This window comes from Ambystoma mexicanum, chromosome 3p (genome assembly GCF_040938575.1).
Source record: "Ambystoma mexicanum isolate Mex_15411 chromosome 3p, UKY_AmexF1_1, whole genome shotgun sequence".
Lineage (NCBI taxonomy): Eukaryota > Metazoa > Chordata > Amphibia > Caudata > Ambystomatidae > Ambystoma > Ambystoma mexicanum.
In genome coordinates, this window is record NC_090925.1 from 1,220,307,026 (window position 1) to 1,220,325,838 (window position 18,813).

Genomic DNA, 18,813 nt, shown 5'->3' on the forward strand with positions numbered 1-18,813 from the left:
ACCATCTTTCCAAACAGGTTGTTGCCGTCGAACTGCATGTCCAAAACTCTGGTCTGGACGTCCTGGCGTAAGTCCGTCGCCTTGAGCCATCCTCGTCGTCTGAGGCAAACCCCGTTGCCCAGTTGACGAAATCCGGTATCGGCAATGTCCGTTGCCACCGTTGTGGCGCGATCTGACGCCACCTCTCCTTCCTGCAGAATCTTAGGGCCTCCGCCCTCTTGTCATCCGGTAGGAAGTCTATCAGAGGAGCTATCTTGAACCATAGCTCCCTGCCTTAACGGGCCACAATCGCTAAGGCATTGGCCACCTTAATCGTCGTCACTGCCGATGATGACTCGTCGTCCCATGGAATCCAACTTCTTGCCCTCGCTGTCCGGCGGGGAAGTGGAAGTTGAAGCCGCCGCACCCGCTGCTTTCTTCTTGGCCGCTGCCGAGACGACAGAGTCCGGCGTGGGCTGGGCCCTGAGGCACAAGGGGGCGGCATCGGGGACCCGGTCCGGTACTTCTTCTCGTACCTGTCCCTCTTGGCGGGTGTCGTGGAAGGGTTCTTGAGGATAGCCAGCCCCTCGACCCAGAGGTCGTCGAGCAACGGCACAGCGAGGACTGTTTCTCTTGGCCTCTCGTCGTTGGTAAAGAAACCCTTCCTTTTTCTGTTCCTCAGGACAGAGCTGGAAGAGCTTGGATGCCCTGGTTATCATGGCGTGAAGAGCCAATTTCGTCAGGTGGAGAAGCTGGGGGGGGGTGGGGGGTGGGGGGTTGGGGGGGAGGTGATGACGGGATGTCCGTTGCGTCATCGCCGCCGTCATTGTCTGTCCCCGTCGCTGTATCCGTCGCCGTATCCTCTCTAGGGTCCGGCGAGGGGGGTGAGGGGTCCACAGGCCTCGCAGGCACAAAGGGTGGAGCGGGGTGGACTCTCCTCCGCTTGTTCGGAGGTCTTCCCGACGGGCCTGGTTCTGGATCCTCCGTCGGGGTCCGTGGTAACCTCGTCCTTATCTCAGTACATAAGGATTGTATCGCCAACAAAATGGCCGCCGAGCTATCCTGGGGCTCTGATAATGGCTGCGACGGACCGGATGGCTGCTCCACTGGGCCCTCGTCGCCGCCATTGTGGCTATCTTCGATCACATCAGGTGCGTCCTGGGCCTTCGCTTTGGGGGGGGGGGGGGGGGGGGGGGGGGGGGTCATTGCCTCGCTCCCCCTCGGCTCCCTTTGAGATCGACCAGGGCCTCTCCAGAAGCTTACCCGGATTCTCGGACTTACTCTTCCCCGAACCAGAGCGCTGGCTCGTGGTTGATCGTCCTGGGGAAGTCACGCCCTGCCTGGCATCCGAGGAGCCCGACCTTTCGGCGCTCCCGGTGTCCGCGGACTCGCAGTGCTTGGCCTTCTGTTGGGCCATCATCGCCGGGGTGCCCTCACAGGACTTAGAAGACCGCTCAGACTTTTCCTTCGCCTTCTCACCTGTTGTGCCCTTCTCCAGCCAGGCGGCGAGGCGGGATTGACGATCTTGCTTGGTCCGTTCCGACAGGTTCTTGCAGAACGCACAGTCCTTCTCCACGTGTGTCTTGTCCTCATGAAGGCAGTAGAGACATCTCGAATGCTCGTCCTCCTTGAAAACATTTTGCAATCCGCATCCTGGGCAGCTCCTGAACAGCTTCCCTTGTCCTGAGCCATGTCCGTTGAGGTAGGCCACAGATCTTCAGGAATCCTCCAAGAAGCATAACTCAACGAAAACTTCACCCTTGAGGGGCATAGAAGAATTCTGAAACGGGTCCCCGTTATCGGAAGTAGAAACGGTGGAGCTTGAGGTTCAATTAACCGAAAGAATGAGAAAAATCTCCTGAAAAAGCGCAAAAACGCAGTAAAAGCTCAAGAGCTAAACACGAGGAATCCCAACACTTGAACGTGCGGTAAAAATCTGAGGATGGCTGCCAGGGGAGGGGCTTGGGTAGAGGGCAATCATTGGCTGGGGCAGTATGACCCAGAGATCAGTGATTGGTTGCTACTAAGAAAGACAGATCAGAAACAAAACTGATAATGATTTTTTCTTTACCGAGGATTCCCGGCTTGACGACAGGGAATATTCATGAGCATGTGAATCCATGCCAGACCCCATGCTGGAGAAAAAGTGTATTCATATGCACACAATACAATTATGGCATTTCAAAGTAGTGCACAGGGGAACGGTGTCCAGCACAGCCAGGAGCGCTACCAAAGTCCAGGATATATTTTAGTTTGACAGTCCCAAGGGCAGAAGGGCATACTGCACATGAAGGAGGTTAACTGTAGCACCATGGGGAAACAATGTTTATCCTTAAACATGGTTGTAATAATACACAAATTAAAAAACACTAATAAGACAGAAGAGTCGCTAAAAATCCAGGGCTTGGTGAAGAACTGCAAGGACTCTAGAAAAAAAATGCTAAAGACCAGGCGTGTACTTTTCAATGTCACTTGTAGGAGTTCTAAAGTTAATGAAAATGCCCCAACGGAAACGGGACAAAGTTGGTAGGCTGAACTGTGGCTATGATGAATAGCCAGTGGAGACCCAGAAGAAGAGATCCATTAAATGATCCGAGAACACAAATCCAGAAGTAGCAAGCAGGATTCAACTCCCTAAAAAGGTAGCCATTGAAGATATTTGGTTGAAGGGAAGCTGCATAACCAGATTACCACAGACAACAGGGACGCCAGAACCAAAGACTTGAACCCTGAGCCAGCTATGACCCAGATGACTCAAAAGAACAATAACCGCCCTTCACAGGAGAGGTGCCCATCATCCAGAAGTCCAATCAGTTACTGAGAGGACTTCAGGTTGACTGAGGAACCTCCACAGCGGATCAGAAGGCAAGCATGGAAATCACAGCAGCAAAAATGGCCCCTGCGATAGGACAATAAGATTTGCAAACCAGGATGGCCCAAGAACTAGACATAGTGGGGTGTTGCGGTCCCAAGACCCATCAAGGCTGCAGCAGCTTACAAAACCAAAGCGGAAAAGCCTGGTGGCAAAACAGCCCAGAGGAGTTTTAGGCTGGAAGGCCAGGCTCCATCAGAATAATAGGCCAGGTAGCTGGACAAAGGCTACTCAGGAAGGACACCCAGCAGCCAAAACCCCAAACCAGAGCTATGCCCAGACCACTGCATCCAGCCAGTTCAGAAGAGGGCCTAAAAAGACTATCAGCGAGAAAACCTCAAGCAGGTAATCCAACCCACCCACCTTCCAAAAATTCAGAAACTGAGTGTAGGAACAAGGATTTGCCCTACATGTGCCTTCACTCAGAAGATTAGAGGATTTAAAACAAAGTTTTTTGGTGGCCAGTATTAACAGGATAAGGTCAGTAGCCCGACTGGGCATGGGGTGGGAGATCTATCAGGGAAGAATACAGAGCAAGTCCTGCCCCAGATGGGGACAATGGTAGTTATGAGGGACACATTGTTTGTCCCCTCCCTCAAGTGCCAGTTTAGCATTACTGATTTGCACCACCTCCCCCTTCCAATCAAAAGTGCTGGCCATATTAGTTCTCCCTTTTGCAGAAATAAGGAGGGAAAACATGGTTAAGCGAGGAGACCACCCACGTAGGAAAGAAGTCTCCATGCAACCCAGACACCAGCTGAGGGAAAAGATCCAGCGGAAAGGGGACTGGAATTCCTGCACAGTTTCTTGAATAGCTATGCAGTGCGCACAGTACATCTGCTACAAGGGCGAACAACCGAAAGAGGAGTTAGAGCTCCTACGTGGCTGGTACACAAGCTTCACACCGAAACCCAGCCTCACGGTGCATGGCCACGAAACCTACTAAAAACAAGCAAAATGAACTTCCCTTGAGGGGCACCAATACATGATCCGCTAACACAAACTGACAATTTGCATCGTGTGCCACAATTGTTGCAGTACAGTACTCAGTGCCACGAAAACAGGTAGGGCTTAACTAACTCTAAACGGTTTCAGTAATTCTGATCAGACCCAGAAAAAACAAATCATATTGGCCAGGTGACCTATCAGAAATGGCAGATAAGAAAATAAATACCTGCAAGTAGGAAATTGTGGGTTGTGCAGGTGAGGTCAGAAGGGGACGTGGCAATATAAGAGATCGGTAGGATGAGCAACAGTGAAGTGAACTGCGGAGGAGATTCTTGGAGAGGGTGAGGTATTGGGTAGTGAGTGCAAGTGATACTGCAATGAAAATGCGAGTAGCATGTGTGATTAAGATGGGGAGTGAAGGGAGTGGTGGGGCAGAGGAGGGAGTGGCAACTAAGGGTGGAGGCAAGACAGAGTGAGACATTGGAGAGACAAAGAAGGCAGGCGCATGTTAGGGGAGTTGCTGGTAGCAAGACTTTAGTAAGCTATCCCAGTGGTTTGTAGTTCACCCAACTCTTAGTATCAGTCTGTACTAGCTCAGGACTTTGGTAGTTTGGCAGGGCTGTCAGGCTAATCTTAAGAGGAAGATGTGAGCTGTAGGTAAGTTCTCTGAATCTTAGACGGGCACAACAAAGAGGCACTTGCACATTTATTCAGATAAGATATATATTTATTACAGATTATTATTATATTTATAGAGAGAAGGGGGGTCTTGTTCCCCCCCTCATCTCTCCTCCCTACTCTCTTTCTACTCCCCTTGCCATTTCCTTCGTTCAGCTAACCATTTCCTTCTCACTGTACCCCTGTCCCCTTGTGCCCCCTCCCGTTTCCGCTCCTTCCAACTCCTAGCTCCCCTGCACTGGAACTCCCTACCCCTCGCAATCCACTCTACCCCTACCTTCTCCTCATTCCACACCTCCCTTAAATCTCTCCTCCTTTCTCCTCCTTGAAACCCTTTCCCTTCCCTCCTTATCTTTCCCCTTGAATATCTTCCACCCCTCCCCTACCTCCCCACTCTCACCTTTTCCCCTCTCCTTCTCCTCCATACTCCTCTCCCTCCCACAGTCCTACTCCACTACTCTCCCTATTCCAACCAGTTAATTGATCTTCTTACTGTTTTGTTGACCGATTAATATTGTAATTTGCTTCTATCGTTATTTGTTACGTTTCATGTACTAAGTTGTTAAATTGTGCAGCGCTTTGGTGTAAAGCGTTATATAAACAAATACAAATATACATTTACACCAGGATCACTTTCGGTAACGGTACAACACCTTTGTGTTTGTTCGCGGTTACATTTGTAGCAACGTTACAAAAAGGGAAAAGACATGGTTATGGTATTATCGGTAATTGCACACTCGTGCATTTTTCAACAGGTTATACTGTAATGCATTTACTCTGCAAACACATAGAAAGTCACTTAAAGGGAGGAAAATAAGTGGCTAGTGCAACATGAGCCTAGTTCAAGGAGCTAGAGATGGTTTCATCACCTGGCAAGTCTTTTAAGTCCAAAAACACAACCCTAGCCAAAAGCAGTTGAGAGGGCTTGAAGTCTTGACAAACCGTGAATAATGAAGAGTTCCTGTGGATTTCTTCCAGTGTCTAAAGTTATTGCAACAGTAAATTAACAACTAACAAAGGAGACCTAAAAACAGACTCGAGAATGGGACACAAGCAGCAGTTTGAGTCAGAGGTAAGAGGAGGTTGCCCTGGACACCTATGTGCACTCCAACGCTCTGGAGTGACTTCTTGAAATCGGGTAAGCAATACCTTTCCCCCCCCCCAAAGTACCTTGAGTTTGAAGAGTGTTGATGTTGGCTTCTCCGCGAGGTGGCAGCTCTGGACCCGACCTCTGGATTCCTTGGTCTGGTGACGAAAGGCAGGACACTGGACGGTGTCTTCCAGCAGCAGTCTCGGGGGAGGACCTGTAGCATGACTTTCAGCAACTTCTTGGTTCACTGTGGTTTTCAGCAGCACCAACAAGGGACACTGATCGCCCGGTCAATCTTCTTTGCGTCCTACAGTCCCACACTCTGGTGAGGGGGGCTGGGGGGGGGGGGGTCTGGGCGAATTAGATCTGTTTTCTGGAGTGTCCTTATGGGCTCAGCAGAGATTTGGACGGATTCAGCCTGTCCACAGCGATAAACTCAAAATGGGTAGGTCTCCTGGTATTTGGGTTCAGCAGCTGTGGAAACTCGCAAGCCCTCGGGAGATGGCTCAATTCGTCTTGGGACTGGCTGTTCCCACCAGCCAAAGGGAAGGAGTCCTCTTCTGAGCTCCTCTGTTGCATATAAAATTGTCAGGACAGCAGTGGTCACTTCACGGTCTTGCAAAGGGTCTGCAGGCGTCTGTGGTAGTCTTCTTCGGTTGCTACAGTTTCCTGTGGTCGACTTGCTTTACACTCCAGAAGCATCACCTTTTATACAGTTCCAGCAAACACTCCTCTGCAATCGCTCTCAGCATTTAACAGAAAGGGGCGTTAGGCAAAGGACAGTGGGTTCGGGTGGTGGAGTGGAAGACGCCTCCCTCCCCCCCCTTTCCTGCCTGACCAGACACTCTGGAGCATAGGCGGGATACCTGCGGGGATACCTACTGGTTCCTGCCAGAAGCTAAACACACACACAGAACCCCCCTCCCTCCCCAGCGCCCGAAAGGTAGAAGGGCCAACAAAGAACAACCATGCTGGTGAAAAAAAGAGGTAGGCCCCAAGTTGGTACTTGGGTGCCCATATTGTGCACTACCAAGTCTATGGACATAACCTGCAGTATAAAAAATACACAATAGATGGTAGAACATGTCCACTGCCACCAGTCATAACTAGGCGATTGTCTTTGTGACTAAAAAAGTCACAGGAGCAGAGAGAAAGGGGATATCAAGTAACCCTTTGGCACTTCACTGAAGGTGGTGTGTACCAATCTCTGACACTATACAGTTTTGGGAGATTTACTTAAGGCTAGAAAAAAAGAACCTTAAAGGAAGAACCTTGGGCTCCCCAGCAACAGTGCCCATAAGGAGTTGTGTCCGGCAGTAGTAAAAAAACAGATGTCTTTAAGAGCTATGGAGCAGACAGGCTCCATAGTACAGGTAGATTTACAAAGAATAGAGTGCCAAAAGACAGAGCCCATAAGAATGAATGGGTGGGAAAAGGCTCCACTCATCGCCTTCAGTAGAAATCAATTTTCTGACATTGGGATGCACACTGAGACCTTTGCATTGGCGCGTTCTAATAAACAAAGTATTGTTTTACGGAAATTTTGCCATCTGCTAATAGCAAAAATTAAATGGCTCAAAATGTGCCTCCATTTATTCTTTAGTGACTTGTTAAGACTTGGTTTGTTTAAAAAATGAATTCAAAACTTGCCTGTGCCAATTCGTAGTACCCAGCTGAACAGGCCAGGCAAAGAAGACTTTCTCCCTCTTCGGTATGCTCATTCACACTTCTTCCTTCGTCTAAGAGTTTACGAACAGCATTTACATCTCCATCTGAGCAAGCTTCTGCCAAACTTCGACTGAGAAATAAGTAGATAACATCAGATAAAAAAACCTGCAAATGCACAGAAACAACTTTCAAGGTACAGTTATTACTTTCAGGGAAGAATTGTTAAAAAAACAGCCTATAAATGTGTAAAAACAAAAACAAAAATGCTGGGACAACATGGGTAATAGTTAACTGCTAGAATTACAATTTTCCCTGGAGACTTTGTGCAGGGTCAACGTAAGAAAACTGTCCAGGCAGCCATTTCAGTTTTACTTGGGTCACATAGTTGCACAACAATCAAAGAAGTGGTGTGTAAGCAATCTCTTAGGCAACTGCAAGACTGGATTGAGGACTGGTTAGACTCCTAATGGCAGGGTTAGGGTGAAAAGCAGGGTTACGGTTAAGGCAGAGTTTCATTTTTGGGGTTCTGGGTTCCAAGATATTGAAGTCGAACATTTTGATGGCTCCCTTAGTTTCTCAACTTTTCTTTCATGGTCAGAAAGAGTTCTACTGGAGCCCCCAAGTCTCTGCCATTATTTCTGGAGTGTTGCAATTAGAAGCCCATATGCCTACCAGGACAGGGGTGTTTTATAAACTGCTCATTTTTCCCAGGGTGATTCTGTGTGGTGTTGGCTCATGGCAGCTGTGTGTTTCGACTGCACCATAGTTGTAGCCAAATTCGTTGCATTAGTAACCCAATACACATACATTGTAGCCATTGGGGCAGTAATGCATGTTTGAGTCCTGCACCCTGCTATTTTGATTAGACATCACTGTGCCTATGTGGACCATGGGGCAGGGCCGAAATAGTCATTTTGCTGACAGGCTCATCCTAAACCCACAAAAAGCACCTATGGTTTTGATTCAAAGTCAACTATACAATTTAAAACCTGTGTGGGTGGGCCATTGCATTTGCTGGGTTTGTTTGGGAGATTGTCTGGCTGTAAAAACCTTTGTGGGACAGCCAGGGATGGGATCATTAGTCTGTTGTAGGCCAGCTCTTGAGTGAATATATTATCAATGGGAGGTCCTTTGAATTCCTCATTCTTTACCTGAACTCCTGGAAGACTTCTGCTGAAGTCGGAATGCTGCAGAGGACCCTGAAGCGGCCGTACTGGCTTAAGCCTAGCCCCTTTGTCCTTGCTACATGCCCCTCCCTCTGCTGGTGAAAACTTATTCTGCACTACTCTTCAGCACCCGGTCCTCCTTGATGGCTGATGGCCATTCCTTCATGGGACACCTTGCTGGTGTGCAGTACTGCCTCTTTCAATTACTTGTGGACCACATGAATTAAGGAGGGTAGTCTTCATGGGTGGCTTGCTGCTTCTCCACCGCCGCCTTTATCTGGGGTATGCTGGATTGACTCCAGGCATTGCCCTAGACTTGAAATGTTTTCAGATAGCTGGCTGCCCCTTCCTGCGCCTCCAAGCTGACCTGGAACCTTGGTCTGGATTTTCCATGCTCCAGTTGCCATTTTTTGTGGATGTTAATGCTTGCTGTCCCTTCTGCTCTTAGGTGTCCTGTTCGTTGCTCCAACAGTCATCTGGATCTGTGCTGGGTTGTGGGGTTGAGCCCATTACATGCAAAGTCTCCATCTACAGCTAGCCAGACAAACACAACCCCCAAACTCCCCTGCCATTACAGGACCAATTTTTTAGGATCCAGTGCTCCGAGTACTTTTCTAGGGGTCTGGGGCCATGATGCTGTACTTGGTCACACATAAGAGGGACCCATGGGTCCGAGGGAAGGGGGGGGGGGTTCAGAGTCATCCTCTCCTCCACCACTGTAGACTTTTGTGGAGTAGGCTATGTGCTCCCTCTACAACCAACTCTACCTGGCCTGATTCTCAAACTCTGGGTTGAACCTCGTCTTGGGGGTCCCCTACGAGTTCCCTCTGGCTGGCTGTCCCTTCTGCTGCACCTGTGGGGCAAAAGGAGAAATCACCTCACTTCATCCTCCAATTGTAGAAGACCTATGGAACTTGCAAGTATCAATTCCTAAGGGAGAACTGTTTGAAACGTAACCCCATCATAGTGAAAGCAGTGTTAAGTACCTATTAAGACGCATTTTTCTCCCAGGTCTCGCATAAACCCATGAAATTCTTAAGACAAAGACTGAACTTTTCAAAAGTATTAGAAAACATTTTCGTTTTGCAACTTTCCCTCCATAGTTTTCTATGTAACTCCACTCGTTTTGATTTGCTTTTGATCTTGTAATGACCGAGTCTTGAACTCTTGCCTTTTGCCCATTTATTAGGGGGAACTGATCAGTCCTTCAAAATATCAGTACTGGGAAACCGCTTTTGAATTCTTGTATTTTTACAGGATTTTCTTACTTTATTTTAAAAAATTTTTGTTAAACACGTTTTTATTGAGTTTTGACAGTATACAGAAAAAAATTGTGGAAGTGAAGACAACTTTTACTCCCCTCCCCTTAACTCGCAGGTCCGCCCACCCCCCTGCCCCTTGTCCAGAAGGAGAGACTGAAATTCTCTCTTCTCTTGGCTTATGGGCTTATTCCCTCCATTTAAACAAAACAAATTGCCCCAGTCTGTCCAGAATCTTTGGTGCTCCCCCTGGACATTGTACGTGATCCGCTCCATTGCAACAAACGACCACACTCTTTGTAGCCATTCATAAATTGTAGGTGGGGTTCTCAGTTTCCATTTTTAGGCTACTGTAGCCCATGCCACTATTAACAGACCCATGAAGTTCCGTTTGTGTTTTGATCATTCACTTCTCCCGGGTATCCCAGAGCCCGCACAGCATCACCTCCTCCCCCAGTCCTCTCGCTCCCGGGAACATCTCTTGTATTTGTGTTTTGACCTCTCCCCAGAATCATTGTATAGCATAGCAGTCCCACCAGATCTGCCTCCAGCACCCCTCTGCACTTCCTCCAACACTTATTTGAGGTTGTACTATACATGTTGGAGTCTTTCCGGGGTGTAATGCCATTGCACCAAAATCATTCCACATTTCCCTAGTCCCCCAAACCCCCATACATGTTCCCAGTGTTCCTTGGAGCATGCTTCCCCTGAGGGGTTTTTCCCACCTCCTCATATATTGTCATTTGCCCTCTTCTGATGGAGTAATCAGGAACTTGTGTCTGAGACAAATTTTTGTACCCTTGTCTGTCATGAGATGTTTCAAATGGGGTCAGTTCTCTAGTCTCTACCTGTATGATATGTGGGTATTGCAGCCAGTGGCGCAGTTGCTCATATTTAAATCTGTCCTTAGTCTCCAGGTCTATCTGTGCCACAGTTTTCGAAGGATCTAATTTCATGGGCCTGGTATATGTCAATCTTTTCACACCGGCTTCTTCCCATTTATCAAACGCCCCTTTTTCCATACCCAGGGGGAATTCCGGATTGCTGAACATTGGCATGAAGGGGGACGGGTCTTTCGTTAAGGTTTCTTTTGTGGCTTTATCCCACATCTAGCGTTGCTTTCATCACCTCACTAATCTGGAGATCAGGATGTCTGTATGGTTTGGTTTCCCTTTCCAGAGTAGGTGTCTGAGGGGGTTGCCACTACCTTATCTTGTGCGGCCCAAATCTTCTGTGGGGTTCCCGGGATCCATTCCTTCAGTACCCACAGATCCAACGATATCAAGGCACCCACTCCACCGCCGTCAACAGATACCAAAACACTCTCCGTACCGCGCCCTGGATGAAAACCCGACTGGAAGGGGTCCAGGAGCCCAGACGACTCAAGAAAAGGAGAGAAGCAGATAAACCAAAGCTTCAAGCAGCTTCATTTAAAAAGGCAAGAGCAAGATAGGATGAAAGTTAGCAGGGACTTAAGGATCCAGTGACTTTTTTCAAAAGAGGTATGGCCACGGCTTGTTTGCACTCCAGTGGGATATGTTCAGATTGACTGGACGAATTTACTGCTTGCGATATCTCCCAGACAATGCACGGCAAGATATCTTTAAGCACATCCAGAGTAACTGGATCAGAAGGAGCTGCAGATTTCAGGTGCAACAGTCTCTGTCCCACCATCTCCTCAGAAAATACAGGGAAATATAGGGAAATTGAACCAAGTGTGCAGGAAATCCATAGTTACTGTCAGAGTAGCAGTACACAGCAGAACCGTGAGCCAATTCAATATTAGAACGTAAAATGACAGTTTTAGTAACAAAGTACAGAGCTAATGAATCACAGGGCGCCTGTGAAGGCAGAACTGTAGGAGTAAGATTGGCGGTTGAAGATAAAGAACAAATTAAAGAGAAAAGTTCCTTCGGCTGATTAAGCGCATTCTCGATTTTATGAGTAAAGTAAGCCCGCTTGGCTTTTTCGATGGCTGTGTGATAGCCTTTAATGAGTTGGTGACAAAACACTTTCCACTGGTCCATAAGAATGACGCCAATTGCGCTCTGCCTGTCTCAACTTGAGACAGGCAGATTTATTTTCATCTGAAATCCAATGCTTTCAGGGAAATCTCTGCCGCTGGATAGATTGAAGAGAGGCCACAACATCGACCGCTTCCCTAAGAGATTTGGTTAAATAAGAAAAATCAAGTGAAATATTACCTTTACACTGAGCATTAAAAGTAGCCACCAATATGTTCCACTCGGCACACCATCAATTCTGCCGCAAGAAAATGACAGGTGGGACCTTTAACAGAGGAAGAGGAAGTTTAAGCAAGAAATGAACTAAAAACTGGTCGGAACAGACCACCGGTACAGCAGGGAAGTAGAAATAGAAAACTGACAGAACCAAATCGAGGGTGTTACACAGACCATGAGGGGGCTCATTAAATGGACTGATTAAGACCAAGGTCGGATAGTGCCTCAAAAAATGAGTAACAGGACAGGGGTGATTAAATCTAATATTAAAATCATCTAAAATAGTCAAATGACATGCATTACTTACCGTAATAGCATTTCTGATGATTGTATCCGTTTAGATTCACATGCTGTGCATATACTCCAACCTCCAACATCTAGTGGTAACCGCAGATTACCACTACGGTAAGTAATGCATGTCTTCTGATGCTTGTTAATCTGCTTAGAATCACATGCTTCGCATAGACCAGCGAGCAATAGGAGTTGGAGGTGGGTTGTGAGAAGGAACAGTAGTGAAAAGAAGTCCTAGTTCTGATGGTCGCACCTGAGAATCAGCCCTAGAAGGAGCATCTAGGCAATAGTGTTTTGCAAAGGTGTGTACAGAACTCCAGGTCGCCGCTTTGCAAATCTATTTGAGGGGAACATTTGCAATGAATGCTTTGGAAGCCCCAGTGCCTTGAGTAGTGTGCTCTAGGCTTGAAGGGCAGTTCTCTTAGCAAGAGTGAAACAGAGTGGGATGCAAATGACAATCCACCTTCAGATTGCTGATTTAGAGACAGAGTCCCCTTCTCTACCAGCCGCCACTGACACGAACAGCTGGTTTGTCTCTTAGTGGTTTAGTCTTTTCCAGGTAGTACATGACTGCCCTGTGCACATCTAGTGTGTGTAGGCTTCTTTCTGCCACTTTAGTGGGGTTCTGGTAGAAAGTTGGCAGTTCTATCCACTAGTTCACATGGAACCTGGAAATAAGTGGGTGCAAATCGAGGGCGAGTGCGCAGAACCACTTTATCTCTGAACTGTAACAAGAGGGTCTGTAGTTCACGGACACTTCTTATTCAAGTGATTGCCACTAGGAAGGCGGTCTTGTAGGTAAGAGCTTTGAGACTTACTTTATGCATAGGCTCAAAACGAGACTAGTCGGTACCACATTTAGGCCCCATCCGGGAGCTGGGTTAGCATTGGGGGTGGGGGAATCCTTTTAACCCCTTCCATGAAAGCCTTAATAACTGGTATTTTCCACCATGACACTTCTTGTTGTGACGTAGTGTAGGCTGAGTGTGCAGCCAAGTGAACCTTCGGTGAATTAAAAACCAGGCCCGAGTCTAGTAAATGGGTCAGGTACAACACAGTATGTGTAGGTGAGCAGTCAATGGGATTGATGCTCTTGGAATAACACCAGATAACAAACCGCTTCCATTTACTGGAGTAGCAATACCGGGTATTAGGTTTTCTAGACTCCCCCAAGTATGTCCGAGCACCTCTAAAGAAGTTGAAGTGCCCAAACTCTAGGACTTCAGGAGCCAGACCGCTAAGTTCAGAGTTTGTGGGCATGGATGAAGTGTTTACCCCCTTGTCCTGAGATAACATGTTGTAATGGCAAGGCAGTTTCATTGGTGGAAATTGAGCGATTTCAATCAGATGCGAGAACCAGGATTGGCGGGCCCACATCAGGGCCACCAAGAACATAGTGACTGGTTATACTGGTTCATCTTGTGAACGATCTTGTTGAGTAGGGGAGTCAGTGCGGGGGAGTGGGAGGGGAGCGCAAACAAGTCTTCCTTAACATGTTATCCAGAGACTGTTCCACTTGGTTCGGTTCTGTGGGTACCTGGAGGCGAAATCTTGGCATTGTGCGGTCCCCAGAGTTGCAACAGGTCAATCTCTGGAAGCCCAATTCTGTGAAAACATTGGAGACAATGTCTTCGTGTAGTAGTCATTCGTACTCCATGGGCAGCAGGAAGTCTCTGCTGAGTTTGTCCGCCAGAAGATTGAGCTCCCCTGGAACATGTTAGAACAACAAGAACATCTTGTGTCTGAGAGCCCATTTCCAAATGTTCAGGGACAGTTTGGATAGCCCTGGAGAGTTAGTGCCCCCTTGCTTATTCAGGTAGTACATGGCTGTGGTGCTGTCTGAGGATCAGGACAGTCTTCCCCAGCGACTGTTTGAAAGGCTTTAAGTGCTTGGAATACAGCTAAGCGCTCCAACATATTTCTATGGCTGGATGCTACCTCTGGTGACCAAATCATGTGCACTGTCTGCTGAAGCAGGTGACCACCACCCCCCTAGTCCTCCCCCCAGCCCGTGAGAGATGAGTGTCATGAGAGTGGCTTCTACTGTGGGAGAAGGCTTTCCCCTTAAAGAGGTTCTCCCTCGACCACCACTGCAGAGAGAGAACGAGGGCTGTCGAGACAACTACTAGATCTTCCCATTGTCTGCTGGACTGACACCACTGGCTGCTGAGCCACTCTTGCAGGGGACGCATGCGCAGATGAACATGAGGCACCAAGTACATGCAGGATGCCATCATACCTAGCAGTCGCATGGCCTTGGGTACCGTAACCTCTCGACTGGCTACATACTGAGGGATCTGAAACAGCATGTTTTTAATCCTCTCGTTGGAGGGGAAGACGAGGCCGTCTTCTGTCCGAATTAAAGCTCCCAGAAACTGCTCAACTTAACTGGGGTCTAGGCTGAATTTCTTCTCGTTTATGGAGAATCCTAGACGGAATAAGAGGTCCATCATCTTGAGTATTTCACAGGCATGTTTCATAGGAGTCCCCCGTTATGAGCCAGTTGTCGAGATAGGGATAAACTGGAATGGCTTGCCTGCGCAGATGTGCTGCTGCAACTGCCAGTACCTTTGTAAATACCCTTGGGGCTGAGCAATGCAGAAGGGAAATACTTTGAACTGATGGCGTTTGTCCTCTATCACAAAGCTTAGGTATTTTCTGTGTGCCGGCAACTTTGAAATATGAAAGTATGCATCTTTCATGTCCAATCTTGCCATGTAATTCCACTGCGTAAGCAGAGGAATTACTTCTTGCAGTGTGACCATACACAACTTCTGAGATTTGACAAATGTGTTCGCTGGGTGCAAGTCTAGCACGGGGCGAGATCCTTTTTGGGTACAAAGAAGTACACTGAATAAATACCCTTGTTTACCTGTAGAAGAGGGACGACTTTGATAGCGCCCTTTTCCTGCAGGATACCGAGGTGTTGACACGTTAGGTGTCTTAATCTAGGAGGTCTGAATCGAGGTTGTCGGCTGAACTCGATGCAGTACCCGTGGGCGATGGTCTTCAGCACCCACTGGTCTGATGTAATCCTCCCTCTCCCCGCCATGCTTGCAGGAATGTTAAACCGTCCCCCGACCGGAGGGGACCCGCATCTGGAAGTCATTTTTGACTTGAGGCCGGGGAGAGACTGGGGATGGAATTACACCCACTTCCCTTTCCACGGCTCTGTCCCCTAGGTGGTGGAGGTAGAGGTAGATCCCTGACCTGAGGCCCAATTGTTTCCAGAATTGTACTGTTTTTTGGGGAGAGCGAGAGTAGGACTGGCCACGAAAGGAGCGGCGTGAACCTCCACCCCTCTGCTGAAAAGGCCTCTGAGTAATTTGGTTCAACGTTTTCAAAGCCTCATGTTCCTTTTTTGTTGTCTCCAGTGCCTTGTCAACAGACTTGGCTAACAAGTTGGCCTCCTCCACTGGCTTGTTAAGGATGCCCGGGTTTCTTTCATGAACCCGGAGTTCTTCAACCAGGCATGCTGTTTTAGTTAGTAGGGTGCCCTGGGCTAAAGTCCTTCCCGCTGTTTCAGCAGAATCCAAAGTATTCTTTAGAATGTTGTGATTCACCTGCTTGCCTTCAGATACAATCGCAAGCATGCACGGGTTCAGGGACCTCTTGAAGGCCCTCCTGCTAGCCAACAGTGTAGTATTGTTGGCTATGCATGTGGAGTATGCTGCAGCAGTAGTAACCCTTTTTCCCAGTGCGTACAGCTGTTTACAATCTGTATCAGGCAGTGCCTCGCCCGTGGAGGAAGGGACACCTGCCCTCTTCCTCGTTGTCGTAACCACTAATGAATCTGGAATGGCATGCCCCCTAAATTAAAGGGGGTCAGTAGGGGAAAGGTTGAAACAGCTTTTCCACTCATGGATTAACGGCCCTGGTCTGAGCGGGCCGTAACAGCGAAGGAGCAAGGCGCCTTTTTATAGAAATTAACAATGGGATAGCCTGGCTGGAAGGAGGCTTTTCTTTGAGAATGTGATCCACAAAATCTGAATCTGCAAGTGCCTCCTGTGTGGCAATTTGGAAGTGTTCCACTGCCTTCCTTAAGATGGCGTTACACGCCATCTGGTCGCCAGCGGGTGAAGCCTGACGGACTGGTGGGGAGAGAGGGTAGTCCATACACAAGGCGTCTGGTTCCAGAGTAGGGGTAGGGGACGCCCAAGGTCGATTATGAACTGGATGTACATCTGTATCAACATGGAATTCATCATCAGTGATGTCCAACATGTCTTCATGATGTGGATCAAAAGTCCTTTGAAATTTGGCCACAGCCGTATAAGGGCTCTCCCCATGAGGCCTCTTTGGAGCAAACTTTTCAGAAAATTCAACAAACTTTTCTAGTGTCCATGCACCCCTCAAATTTCGCTCTGGTCGAGGATGAGGAACCAGAGAGGCTTAGAGGAGGAAAGGGCTCTTCTGGATGATCTTCCTTAGAACGTCGATATTTGTCAACTAGAGCCTGAAGGATACAGGGCTCTAAGAGTAATCGTTGCGTCCTTCCTGGCCTTTCGACGTGTCCTTCAATGGGTCTTTCGCCTGTTTTGTGTTTCACTGCCAAACCGATCTTTGCGATACTATCTCTAATGCTCTGCGTCACAGGGAGGTGTACGGACTGTAGGTGGTAGCGGAGTGGAGTGGATTTCGACGGAACCGGAATCTTGTGCGGCGTCCACGCACTGAGGTGTTTCAACGGCCGCATGGCTTTTGGTGCTGGCGCCCTTACTCTTGGACTGCCCGGACGCATGCCGCTGATGTGGTTGCGGGGAGGGCTGCCGATCACGGGATATGGCGGGTACAGCCGAACTGGCCAACGTACCCATTGGCACCTTGGAGCGCTTCAACTGAACTGTTAAAGCCGAACCGGGGGTTGTGTTTTGTGTGGGGATTGTGTGCGTCCTTGTCGCCGGGATGTATATTCCCTATAGCGAGACTCTCGTCGCACCTATCGGGGCCGGGGACACTTCTGCGTAAGGTAAATGGCGTCCAAAGTGGAGCCTTGGTCGTCACTTGTATCCTAGTAACACCTGGCGGCTATGGTGGCAGGGGAGTTACTCTCGGTACGCGACATCGCGTAGATCGCCCACCGCTTTAATCCATGCTCCTTCAAAGTCTTAGGCCTTAGAAGTTTACAGGCCTCACAGCACGCTTTGTTGTGATAGAGGGGAAGACACTTATTGCACTGGTGTTGCTGGTCTTTCCACAGGAATTTTGCCTTACAGGAAGGACAAAATCTAAATGGTGTCCTGTACATAGCTCAGGATCGCAAAAGTGACGACAACCAAAGGAACAGAGAGAAGGGAAAAGGAAAGACATTCTTGAAAGAATATAAAACCCCTAGGCCCCACTCTCCCCAATGTCTAGGCCGGCCAGAAGGCCCGGCCACATGGTACGCAGCGCCGTTCAGAGCCCCGACCGTCAATGTTCACTCCTCAGCATTCTTCGGCAGTTGTACAGAAAGGTCGAGAAATTTAACAATATTGCAATTTTTTGGACGAGCTCCGCATAAGGTGACCAGCTAGCTGGGCGGAAAAAAAACAATCTGAGGGACGTCGACGCATGAGGGATTTTGGGTACACTACACGTCACGTTAGGGATAGTGTTACAGGCACACCCATGTCAATGTCCCCTTTCGACCCTAGAAAGACAAGATGCATTACTCTGCGGTTACCACCAGACGTCGGACTATATGCACAGCATGTGAATCTAAGCAGCTTAACAAGTATCAGAAATGTATATTTAACCTCAAGTTCAGCAATCCGGTCAAGAAATGGGTTTAAAACCCCTACATTAGAGCCAGGAGGCCGATAAAACACAATAAGAAAATGGCAAGACTAAGTAGCCGATACTGTGAGACAAATTAGCAAGGCTTCCATATCATGCACTAAAGGGGTCCGAGCTAATTGCAAACGAGTAAAAAAATAAATTGCCACCCCAAAACCAGGATGGGTAGACAATGTATCCAGATGGATAATTTTAAAATCCTCTGGCAGCACCAGACGCAGTCCGCCAAGTCTCAGAAAGGCGCATTAAATCCAGAAGAAACTGTGCTAAAACATCCAGGAAGTAGGCAGCATGAACTACCAAAGAACATGCGTTCGATAGACTAATTTTAAGGAAGGAGTAAGTTGCACATCTACAACAGGATTCCAATTTAAAGCAAACAGTGGCTGCTGGGGACAAGACCATCTTTTGCTGCATAAGCTCAACAGGGGCAAAGACGCTCCAGACGGGCCCAGACGAGCTTGCCTTTGACGTGCTCAAGGCACACCTGCTGGGCTGGCGTTTCCCCAAGCACATATGTGCAGTAGGTCACATACAGCGTGTTACAATGATAGCAGAAGATAGTGTTCCTGATCCAACACATCAATATTAAAAAGGAACAAATATATTAAACCCGCACCCCCAACCAGGGCGCAACATCAAAAATAGTGTCACTTCAGAATAAATAATGCATACTCCTAGAACAAGAAGGCACCCTTACCAGGTGTCTCGCGGTATGCACTTCTGTGGGCTGCAGCACCAAAATAGCCCATTCCATGTGCTAGATAAAGTGATCACTTACAGTGGTATATCACATAAAAACAGTACACTTTTGAAAAATAGCTTCAGATAAGAAAATAAAATC

General features: G+C 48.1%; 1 protein-coding gene across 3 annotated transcripts in view; it reads right to left on the reverse strand.

Moving 5' to 3' along the window:
- The window catches only part of ANKHD1 (ankyrin repeat and KH domain containing 1), a 1,723,611-nt gene that overhangs the window by 1,540,312 nt on the left and 164,486 nt on the right, over positions 1-18,813 (reverse strand). For all 3 annotated transcript variants that reach the window (XM_069652665.1, XM_069652666.1, XM_069652664.1), the window contains exon 4: positions 7,218-7,365. In XM_069652665.1, the coding sequence (XP_069508766.1) occupies positions 7,218-7,365 (148 nt within the window). The remainder of the gene's footprint in view (positions 1-7,217; positions 7,366-18,813) is intronic.